General features: G+C 37.9%; 2 protein-coding genes across 3 annotated transcripts in view; one reads left to right on the forward strand and one right to left on the reverse strand.

Moving 5' to 3' along the window:
- The window catches only part of myo18ab (myosin XVIIIA b), a 54,877-nt gene extending 52,463 nt beyond the window's left edge, over nt 1-2,414 (forward strand). For both annotated transcript variants that reach the window (XM_088426888.1, XM_088426889.1), the window contains one exon: nt 7-2,414. In XM_088426888.1, coding sequence (XP_088283014.1) covers nt 7-157 — 151 coding nt within the window. In that variant the 3' untranslated portion in view covers nt 158-2,414. The remainder of the gene's footprint in view (nt 1-6) is intronic.
- pipox (pipecolic acid oxidase) lies at nt 2,406-11,297 on the reverse strand. The gene is made up of 8 exons (XM_088426891.1): nt 11,111-11,297; nt 9,402-9,550; nt 7,849-8,062; nt 6,734-6,916; nt 6,393-6,545; nt 5,686-5,835; nt 5,415-5,490; nt 2,406-4,425 (listed from the first exon to the last, which is right to left on the reverse strand). Exons 1-8 carry the CDS (start codon nt 11,219-11,221, stop codon nt 4,295-4,297), a joined length of 1,167 nt encoding a protein of 388 aa, XP_088283017.1. The 5' UTR covers nt 11,222-11,297; the 3' UTR covers nt 2,406-4,294.
- Between the last annotated feature and the right edge of the window lie 644 nt (nt 11,298-11,941).

Below are 11,941 nucleotides of genomic sequence, written 5' to 3' on the forward strand. Positions count from 1 at the left end.
TCCCAGCCCGCCCGGCAGAAGACGCTTCAGATCCGACGAGGAGGATGAAGACGAAAAAGACGCCGCCGCCCTGGGATCTCTGTACGCTTCTCGATACAGATACAGCAACCAACTCAAGGACGGTGGTGATGATGAACCGTTAGATCCGGGTTTTTAGTTAGTGCTGTGTTAAGCACTACTTTTCTGAAACACAACGTTAGCCACTTATCGTCTTGCATGCAAGGTTGACCTCGTTTGTTGTTGGGACACTGACACATAACAGCAAACTTAGAGGAAAGGAAAGCATTTTAATCTGTTAATTCTGTCTCAACTTTGCAGCGTCTTTCTTTGCTGTCAGTCTAATCTCACTATACTCACAGTGGCTTTGTTATCACCAGACTGGTTGCTTGACAATGCCGTTCAACTCCATCTTGGATGTAACTGAGCCAAAGAGTTTCGGGTCGTCATGATAGATCGTTTCTTCATCTCTTTGTATGTTCTTTGATTATAGTACACTAGTAACACCGTTTGCCATTGCACTGTTTATTGCCAAAAAGCTCTTGTTTCATGCAGGCAGTTGTGTTGTTGCCAATCGATAAGGAATCCTGGAAAGCTTCACAATTCCATTTTTCTTTGAGTGCCATTTGATACAAGTAGGCTCTTTCTACAACTGGCATGTGTGATCGTTCCGCTGCGCACCGAAGACGCTCTCATCTTTCCAACTCGGATGCCTTTTTCCCATTTTGACAAGCGAAAGGAATTGCATCATGAACTTTCAAGGGAAGCCATTAGGTTGTAGAATTCATTCTCTTTGGGGGGGTTTGGAATAGCAGACAAACTAGATAATCCTCGCACAATTATTCCAAATACTTAGTTCAGTTTTTTTTTTTTTTTTTTGTGAGAACACCTACATGCACTTATTTTATTTTCAGTTTGATGTGCGTTTCCTTACCAAAGGGAATTTACTTGATGGTCGACACGATTCCTGTTGGTGTCTTATCCCACTTATTTTTAAATATAGTTGTTATTCAACGCAACCTGCCAGCATTTCCCAAGGTAAAGCCAAAAACGAGGATGATATAAATAAAACAATCTGCCTTAGCAATCCTTTGAAGAAGGTAGCCATTTGACATTTTGTTCAAGGCAGACGCTCAGAACTAACTCATTCACTGCCAGCAGTTAAAATAGATTTTGAACTTGCATAGCTGTCATTGGCAGTGAACGGGTTAACTTATTCATTGCCAGCTCAGTAAATGGATCTTTGACATCTATAGCATGTACGAATACTCAGCAAAACCATATTTTTCTAGGACTCGTGCCTGTCTGATGACACATCTGCGTATTATTTTGGCAATACTGCAAGCATAAAGGAAGTTAATGCTATAACTAGGCCAAAACTGGCAAGTTATCAATGATGCTGATGCCCCTCGTGATGGCAAAATGAAGCCACATGAACCACTTGTGGTGTTTTTTTGTTGATATCATCCCCCAATATGTTTTGTTTAAAAAAAGGCTAGTGCAATGTAAATACTGTCCTTTTTAAACCCAACAATGCCATCTAGACAGCAAAAATTCATTGAAAGGGATTCATGAGGCTTCATTTTACGATTACTGGATCACCCTGGAAGTTGTCAAAAAACCCATCAGGGTAGATTTCAGAACCAAGCATTGAAATATTTGATGCGGCAACTAATAATTTGGGAGATTGCATTTATTTAAATAAGTGGTGATAGTGTCGTTAAACTGCACAAGTTACAACTAGTGCTTGTGATGTATTGTCCATCTGCGAGATTAATGGGGGGGGATATTTAAATTATGGTCAAAGATGACATTGGTCAGCACTAATTTTTGCGAATCATACGGAAGAAAAATGGCGCTAAAAAGTATTTTGGGAAATTCCTTTGGCAAAGTAATGCAATGTTGTCAAGGGCTTTCTTGACAATAGGAAACAACGCCTTAGCAATGTTAATGTATGTAAATTGACTAATATTTCAGTGTTTGAAGTTTTGCTTCCTCAACTTTTGCTCGTCTTTCTATGCTAAACAGCGAGCAACAACAAGCGCATAATCATGTTGCTTTCAGATGTGGAATTTCTTAGTTGGGATTTCAAAAACCGACAGCAAAGCATCTTGGGTAAAGGAAGTTGAGATTGTAGTTCAAACCTTTTTTTTTTTTTGTAAGCTAGTGTCCGTGTTTTATTCTCTATGCAGACAACACAGCAGATGTCATTCACTCAGATTTAAGTATCTGGCTGCATCGAGGAGCATACATAACTTTACTGAATGCACACACTATTTATATATACAGTACTTGTGTATGATTTATGCTAGCTTTGAAAAGTTTGTTTATTTTCATTATTGAACAAATTGACCTCTTGTTATAAATTTTTGCCTTACAATTTAATATATTGTAAATAAAGTATGGTGATTGTTTAACAGTGCCTCATGTCTCTCTTTGCAATATAATGACCTTATAGAATTTACTGTATTTTAATTGCATCTTAATTTTAGTCCAAAATCTTTGGCATTCCTGGGATGTTGCATGTTTTTCTTAAAATTGGGGTTTTATTTTTAGCTTTTCTCCACAGCAGGTCTTGTAAACCGGATGACTGTGTCTGGTTGACAGGCTCTTTCTACTTGGTGTCACATCAGAATTGCATTTGCCAAAAGCATATTAAAGAATCAAGACTAGATATTTTGGACAATATGATTTTAATCGGCAACAAATATTGATTTAAAGCGCAGGTGTCAAACCCAAAGGCCCGGGGACCAAATCTGGCGTGCCTCATTTTATGTGGCCCGCTAAAGTAAATTCCCATTACGCTTGCTAAACCCATTTCCAAAGTCATAAAGAGATTTTGCAATGTTTTGTAAAGTCAACAAAAAAAATGCAACATGCTTCTGATTTTAAATTACAAAGGCATCAATTTGTTGTTTACAGTACGGCCCCACGAAGGAAGTTGTAGCTACAAAATGACCTGTGACAAATGGGTGACACCCCTAATTAAAAGGTTTGATTTGGTGATAAACTTGTACACTACTTGTAATATTTTCTTACTCCTCTAGATGGTGCTCATGAACCAATAGTTTTTTTTTTTTTAATCATTATGGTTCTCTTGGATTAAAGATAAAAGCCAGTACAATAGAATGTAAGTTAAACAGCGACTTTAACCAAGAGTGCCATCTTGAGTAGTCAAGTGTTTCATGAGGCTGCATTTTCCCACCGCTAGTTTGATTAAGTCAAAACTAAATCATACAACATTTTCTGACACTCAATACTCTGAATTTAAATTTTTTCACACAACTTTTCTAGTTTGTGCAAAAAGTTATTCATAGCTTGTGCAGAACTTATCCAAATGCCACAATGAATTAGTAACTATTATAAACATGTCAGAGGTCCCCCAACCAGCGGTCCGCAGATCAACTGGTACTGGACTGAACTATTTCCATTTTATGTATCAGTCTGAAAGCCTTTTTATTTTGGAAAATCTTTTATTTTGAAAACCGTCCAGATTCTCTTGGATTCATTTCAGTCACATGAGCGCCAAAATTTAACTCACCAAGAAGTTAAATAAGTAAGAAACCGACGTCTTTGGGAATGGGAAAAGGCCCAGTCGAGAGACAGGTGACAAGCCTACAACTTTGAAGAAAAACAAAGCTTTTAGGCAATAATACCAGGAGTTCTACTTGAAATGATTTCTCACGATAAGGACTTCAAGCGCTATTTCGTAGCCAAAAAGGACCCACAAACTGACAAGGAATGGATTCTTGACCTATGTTCCCTAAAGTATGTCGAGACTCCCGACATGGCATCCGTGGGAAGCGAGAAACAAGCTGAGGGCTCCCATTAGTTTTGCGTTAATGGTGAGTTCATATTTTTTGTGCACTCCATTTGCAAAACCACAATGTCATCATTTAACTTTAAAAATCATTGATCTTTAAAATGATGAATGAAATGTATTTATTGCCCAGCCCTGGTTGTAAATATATTATTGTTGTGCAGGACAAACCTCTTGATTTTCCAATTGTAAATGCTTTTAGTTGTGGCTAGGTGGGCAGTGGTTAGCACGTCTGCCTCACAGTTCAGAGTCCCGAGTTCAAATCCACCTCGCTCCGGCCTTCCAGTGTGGAGTTTGCATGCTCTCCCCAAGCCTGCAGGAGTTCTCAGGGCACTCGGGCTTCCTCCCACATTCCAAAATCATGCATGGCAGGTGAATTGGACATAAATCGTCCTTAGGTGTCACTGAGTGCGTGAATGGTTGTTTGTCTCTATGTGCCCTCCCTAAGTATTAATCTGATCTGTCAACAAAACGTTTCTATAAAGAAGATTTCATGGTGCTTTGGAAGCGGCCGATTCGAAAAGGTGACAGGTCATATGAGGGCAGTTCTCCCAGGCTAAGCTCACACAGCACCTTGCCAATGATGGGCCCAAACTTGAAGCCATGACCTGAAGAAGAAAATGTACTGAAATTAGCATTCTACCTTCACTGTCAGGTAGTGTTGTCTAAATGAAGCCTCATGAACCACTTTTTTTTCTCTAGCTAGCGTACTCTGTTTAACAATGCAGTGGAAATTGAATGCATTTCTAATGCAGTAGCCTTCATCTTTAAATCCAAAGCACAATCTAATGGAATAAAACAATTACAAGTGGTTCACGAGGCTTCGTTTTCCCATTACTACTGCCAGATACATCTGCAGTCAAAAGAGCTGTCCCAATTCCAATCAAATTCATTGTTGATACTTGACAGTGAATTTTTGGCATTGTATAGCAGTTACCCCGTTATGGCGTGAGAAGGTAAATCCTTTGAATTGTTTACTGCTGTCAATAAGAGTTTGTTCCTGCTTGCAAAAACTACTGCTGCGTTCACTTCGCAAAAAATGCCCAGCCAAAAGAGATGTAAAATATGCGTGGATTTTGCTGTTTAATTCTTATTCCACAAATGCAATCATTAATCAGGATGCCGTTTTTAGACTAGCTGAGCTGCATTGAACATTTTATTGATTCCACAAATGCAATCGTTAATCAGGATGCCGTTTTTAGACTAGCTGGGCTGCATTGAACATTTTATTGATTCCACAAATGCAATCATTAATCAGGATGCCGCTTTTAGACTAGCTGGGCTACATTGAACATTTTATTGAAAAGGACATTTTGGGGTTGATTCTCCTTGGGGATCACGTCGAGAGTGAAAAAAATAACAATTAGTTGACTTAAGAAAAAGAAAAAAAAAAAAAACTAAAAACCCACAACAGCCCTTGAAATGAATCTGCCTGGGAGAGTGTAATTTGGAAAGATGAGATAAAACGAGCAATATCGCAAGTCGCGTTGGCTCTATAGTTGCACGAAGTCAAACGTGCCAAAAAAAGTGCAAGCTTGGCTGTGTTTTGAGGCTACTTTGTTGTTATATTTCATGTTGTGGCTGTGCTGTGTTGTACCTGAGAATCCTGCACCAATTACAATGTTGCTACAAGCAGGGTGGCGGTCCAGCACAAAATGACGGTCAGGTGTTTGCTGGGAAAATGAAATATCAAAAATTAACAAACTAAAAAAAAACTACAGAGAGGATACCGTAGAAATTAAGTTACTTTAAATGTGTAGGTCGCATAAATTATTTGTATTTATTTATTTGTTTTAATCACAAAATCCTGACTTTTGATCAGGGATGTCGCATGACATAGAAATAATTTTGAAAATATCGCTACTGACCGTATACATGCAGCTCTCGACCACGGCGGGCTCTGGGATGAGGCCGGGAAAGCTGCGGGCGATGTAGCGCCGTAGGATGTCAATATCAGCCTTGTCAGTCTGCTGGTCTCTTTGGTCCGGGTCAGTCTCACTGCCGTTGTGGTAGCAAATCTATAACCACATAAAAATTCAATTCCGACTTTCTTTCATATTACACCGTTTCACTGCCATTGACGACTATAGACGTGAAAGGTCTATTTTAACAGATCCAGCGGTGAACAGCTTATTCAATTCTTCATTCTGCATTTGCCTTTAACTTAATTTATTCCCTGCTAGCCTAGTAAAAACAGATCTTAGGTGCTTATAGCCGTCAATGGCAGTGAATTAGATACATTTTTTGTGAAATGGCAGTATTATTCATTCATTGCAAGTAACACATCTTCGTAATTTGATACATGTCGGTGACCAATAGTGACAGGGAGAATCATGAACTCATTTACTACTAGCGAAGTAAAAATGAATCTTGGACGCTTATAGCCGTCAATGGCAGCGAATGAGCTAAATCTGTGAAATGGTTTATTATTTATTTATTGCAAGTAACACATTTTATAGTTTGATACATGTTAGTGATGTGACAGGTAAAATAATTAACTCGTTCATGGTTAGCCAAGTCAAAACGGAACTTGGACGTCAATAGCCGTCAGTGGCAGTGAATGTACATACAGTACCTTCATTAAGCCAGGGTATTCGTTGGAAGGCAGGCCGTAAATATGGTCTTTAGCCTCCTGCCCTTCAGTCAGCAAGAAGCAAGGGAAGCGTTTCTTCACGTGGTATGAGTCGGGAATCTTCTCTTTCCAATAGCACACGTTGATTCTCACCACCTACAGTGGCAGAAATAGGATTAAAATCAGTATATCGTTTTGGTGATGAATTATTTCGAAAAGCTTTACTAAAAACTGTTTTTTTATATACTGTATATATAACAATAAAATGCCATATGTGTCTCGTACCTCAAATATGTAGTTAAATGTTGCTTTTGATTGGTTAATCACATGAAATGTATTTTTACCTCTAGAGGAAGCCGTAGGTCAACATGAGCAAGTAGTTTACTGGTCCAAGGTCCAGCTGTAATCACAAGTCCCCTGGCTTGATAAACGCCGGCAGAAGTCGACACGGTCACAACGGGGCCAGCTTTGATTCCAGTTACTTTCACTTGGTCTTTAATTACGCCACCCAATTTCTGGAATTGCTCCTGGTAAACGAAATCAAAATAATCAAACACTCATAATCTAATTTATAGGCCAGTATGTTATTTGTTTGTCTAGAACGGGGGTTCTCAAATGGGGCTACTTGAAGGCACCTCCTCAAGATTTGAAATAAAAGAAAGGTGCAAAAATAAACAATTATTGGATTCATTGATTCAGGAAAATATAAGTTCATGAAACCATTTTTTGTTCATGTTTTTTTTTTTGCGTATCTCCTATACTAGAATGGTTCGAGCCAACTTGTCACATGTCAGCGCTCGTTACCTGTTAGTGACCGATTTCTGCTATCATCCTAAAAGATGACACTTTAAGTTTAATATTTTTCTGTGGACGAATATTTATAAGTTTGTTTTTTTAAGGACAGGTCTGACACTATTTTGATGATTTTTTTTGTCAACAAATATTTATTAATAATTAGGTTAATGATCTATTTTTGTGAACAGATCTTTACTGTGATACCAAAGGATGACTTTTTATGTTGAATATTCTTCTGTGGACTATTATTTATTTATAATTATGATTTCTTTTTGAGAACCTTTAAAGCTGTGCTTTAAAATGATCTTCCTCAGATAGCAAAATTTGAATGTACTCTAAACTCGAACTCGATTGTAACTTTGTTTCTTACGATGTTTGTCAAATTCTGCTCAAACCCAAATTACGCAACCCAAAAAGCAGTTCTAAAAAATGATGAATATGCAATATTGAAATATTACATTATAAAGTCAGCAGCGGCTCACTTGGGAGAGTGAGTCGTGCGCAGTGTGTGAATGCTTCGTGAAGCACTTTGGACACCATATGGTGTAGATAAAAGCAAAAAAAAAAAAAAAAACCAGTTAATGTTTGAAATACAATATGAACTCTGACCGTAGCACCTTCAGGCATTTTGAATTTGACATTTTCTGTTGTACTCTTGCTGTACCTGTGCAACCTTGAGCGCCCGATCTGCGTATAAGACTCCAGCTGTGGTGTCCACAAAAGCCCCATCTCCATCAGCTAGGATGACATTAGGAATGTGCTGATTGAAATTGTCAGGGCTAAGGACCACCATAGGAATTTTGTTCTTCTCCAAAGTGCTCTTAAAGTCGAGGTAGCTCTGACTGCTCTCTGGTCCCATCACCAGAAGTCCTGTTCGTCTGTAGGGGAACATTGATAAGAGACGTGACCTTTACAAGTGTCAAAGTGCAGCTTCATACCATATGCAAATTATTCACAATTTCTCAGAAAACAAAAACAGTCTTTTTATGATAAGCACTGACATTCCTGCTGAGCTGATAGTTACGTTACAAAATCAGTCAAATAAGTTGTGACATAAGCATTCCAAATCAGTAATCAGCCCGATAAAGATGGCTGACTTGTCCTATGTCAGCAATATTTTCGAAATCCTGCTCTGGCATGTGTCCGAACCATAATAGACTCATAACTACGGCAGAAGTCATTAGACCAGTAGTTCTCAATTATTTTTTTGAAAAGCCCACCCAAGAAAGAGAAAACATTTGGAGACACCACCCATCCATTCACAGTGGTAACTATAAATAAGATGTATAGATATTGTATAAGTACAGCAAAAATGTTATCCTTATTTTACATTAACAAAATAAAAGTCAATATACAGTAAACATCAACTTTGAAAAAATGTTAACTTTACTTTTTACAGGGTTTGTACAGGCTACAGGTTAGTCTGAAACCGAAAAAAAAGAATGTGCATCAAAGTGCTTGAAATAAAAACGTAAATCGTATGTAGAACAGAAAATTTTTTGACCAACTGTACAACTGTTTGATGCTGAAAAAAAACAATAAATAATAAATGTAAATTGATCTAGAACATTTATACTTTACTTGAAGTTTATATCTCCACCAATGACTTTGAAAATGAGGGCTCAACTGCACCACCTGGTGCTACAGATGTGCAATTACACTTCTCCCTCAATTCATTAAAAATATATCGTTTTAACCCTTTCCCAAAAAATGCCAATAAACATTTAATATGCGAAAAAAAATGAAGATTAAAGAAAAAAACTTGATCAGTCCAATATTTGTACTTTATTTCTGTATTTATTTTAATTTACTGAGATTGAATTGAGTTAGAATGAGTGGATACAACTATTCGTTCTTTGTTGTTGTGATTGCAGTTAACTACAGTACTTATTCATCTAATCAAAATCTATGCTATCCAGTTAGCAATCAAGAGTAGCATTACCGTGCTAGCGATTACCATTTACGGTCAACAAACACTAAAGTCATTAACTTCCTGTTCTTCTTCATTGTCCTCGAGCTGATCGGGCATGTTTCATGGAATATAATTTGGGCATAGTGAGGCTAGTACATTCAGAATAAGCAAATCCGTCATTTATTGCTAATATTTGTCTTGAATATACTTTTTGAGGTACAAATTAGAAGTATAAATATTATCTTAAAAGGCTTATAGTTGATCAATTAAATCGCTAGCCAAACCAAGCCCCCCGGCTAGCTTACCTGTACAATTTGACACCAGCCTCCCGCTCCAGCTGAGACCACAGTTCATAGGCTTCATTCATCATGTGGGTGTAGAAGTCTTGCTCGTAAGCCTTACGGATAATACGGGTTTGGCCATGGGAACTCCCTCGAGTGTGAGGTAGAGTAAACTAAAATTACACAAAATTATTCAGATTGATGCCTGTACTTTGAATGCAGGGACCCGGAAGTGTAGCGCTTCAATGCCGCGTTGTTGGCAGATATACCTCATTTTTCAGATTATAAACCATAACTTTTTTCACATGATTTGAGACCTGCGGCTTATAGTCCAGTGCAATTTAGTTGCTGTTTTGTTTTTTGTTTTTTTCTGTTCAAGGTGTCAATTTAAGAAAACACTACGAAATGGAACAGAAAATATGTGACTCAATGGCTTTGGGCAAAAAGAGTTTAAAAAATCTATTATTAAAAATATAAAATAATATATGTATGTCTAAATTGAATACGTTCTTGTATAAAAGTTTGTGATGTGTAAATTTGATAGTAAGAATTATGTGCAATCTGTTTATATGTTCACAAAAATAATCATTTAAACTATCGATTATTGATTTTGAGTTTGAACTGTTATTTAACTTTGCAGTATTCTGTCTGTGTTATGTTGAGAATATTCATCCATTTTTCCATTTTCTAGTACTGTATATTAATGCTAATCATGCAGGCATGTTCAGTCTGTTGAAGATAAGATGTTGCTGTAAGCTGACAATTAAAAAAGTTTTTAAAAAAAATACAGAAATTAAAAAAAACAAACAAAAAAACTTCAATATACCATTTTTCAGCACAAAAATATGACTTGCGGCTTATATGCCGGTGCGGTTTATAGTCCGGATAAATGCGATATTTGAAAGCGGGCTGGATGTTGCATTGTCAGCAATAATTGTCACCAATCATTTTGCATCCTGCAAGTCTCATTCATTCAAATCACATCTAAACAAATAATGCCTAGCCATGCACAATGTATGCTGAGCTGTGAAAGAGGTAGCGTAATCATACTTAATATAAATTACTGGTTTCACTGATTGCATTGTTACGAAATAAACGTTGATATTCTCAGTGCAGCTCAATAGCATCTCCACAGACATAGATGACTAGTTTCTTGGAATGTATGGATGTCCTCCAGTTTATTTTTATAACCAGACCCTCATAGTGGGGATGCTATTCACCATTGGCCAATCCCTAGCTCCGCCCCTGCTTGCCCGTAACGTCATTCTTACGAAACAAACCTGCTGTTGGTTGGTTCAATGTGAGACGCCCAACTAACTCCACTGGTTACAGCAATAAAAAAGTGAAGTTTAAAAGGGTTTGAGCAATAATACATTAATCCAGCGATCGATAGGTCAAATTACATTTATAATTTACGTGTCGTTGGATCCGGTGCTATACAGACGATAATGCGTTGTTATTATTGGTATTATTATTATTATTATTATTATTATTATTATTATTATTATTATTGTTATGGTTATTCAAACACTACTCAAAAGATATTCGTTCAGGTGATAATATAATGCGACTTCCATGCAACATGTTCCACCTACATTCACAGCATGCAAGTATAACGTGACAAAGGACTATGCACAGACAAAACTGTTGTTGCATGTTTTACATTCGGCTTGACAATACTTGTCGAAATAATACTGACACATCTGGTTCCTACAAGACCTCGTGTAACGCACCTGCTCAAGGAGAAGAGTTTTCTTTTTCCTTTTCGCCATCTGATAAGATGTGAAAGATCCTTGGACGCCCGCGCCGATTACGATGCAATCATACACTTCGGCCGTCGACATGGCGGCTGAATCTGCAAAACTTGCAAATACAAGTTTTCTTAACTTCGTTTACACCGCGGGTTGGCACAGCCCGAGTGGCAATTATAGCGGTGGGCGGAGTTAAAGGAACGAGATTTTCCCCTTACAAATTTGCCCCCCCCCCCCCCCCCCAACACACACACACACACACACACACACACACACTCACACACTCACACACACGCGCGCGCGCGCGCGCGATAATTTCATGCTTGTCTGATATTGGATGAAAAATATCGGAAGGAATCAGAATTCCTTTTGACTTTTGTTCATCCTTTTTAGAGTATTGTTTTTGTTTGTTAAAAAAACAAACGAACATTATATGGATATTTTCTGTCTGTTCTGGCGTAGAAAGAAAAAATAGCAAGGTAAATGAAAATGAAAAATCAACAAAAATAATTTGATGTTTATTTTATTTTGCTTATGTTCCTCGCCGTTTTTTGACTGGCCCGACTTAAAAGGAAATGAAATATCCGGAAAAATATCCGGAAACCAGGTCTCCCATGGACCCCGATGCAATCTTTGCTGATCAATTGCATCTAGTACGTTTGTACCGACGCCGGCTTGGAAAGAAAGAAGGGCGTGGGGAGAATGCGCCCTGGCTTTTTTTTAAGCAGAAATAGGCTGCAGCCATGCACTGAGAGAGACCACACGCAACGTCAGACAGGAAGTGGTGGGACAGAGCTACACCGCCATCTATAG

Source organism: Hippichthys cyanospilos, chromosome 11, assembly GCF_059441005.1.
Source record: "Hippichthys cyanospilos isolate Australia breed blue-spotted pipefish chromosome 11, RoL_Hcya_1.0, whole genome shotgun sequence".
In the NCBI taxonomy this organism is placed as follows: domain Eukaryota; kingdom Metazoa; phylum Chordata; class Actinopteri; order Syngnathiformes; family Syngnathidae; genus Hippichthys; species Hippichthys cyanospilos.

What these genes read in the sequence shown, in the direction of transcription:
- pipox (XM_088426891.1), bottom strand. Translation starts at nt 11,221, where the DNA reads ATGTCGACGGCCGAAGTGTATGATTGCATCGTAATCGGCGCGGGCGTC. An exon ending in GCTGGTGTCAAATTGTACAG is followed by an intron (nt 8,063 to 9,401) that starts GTAAGCTAGCCG and finishes GTTCCCCTACAG; the next exon opens with ACGAACAGGACTTCTGGTGA. An exon ending in AATACCCTGGCTTAATGAAG is followed by an intron (nt 5,836 to 6,392) that starts GTACTGTATGTA and finishes ATGTGGTTATAG; the next exon opens with ATTTGCTACCACAACGGCAG.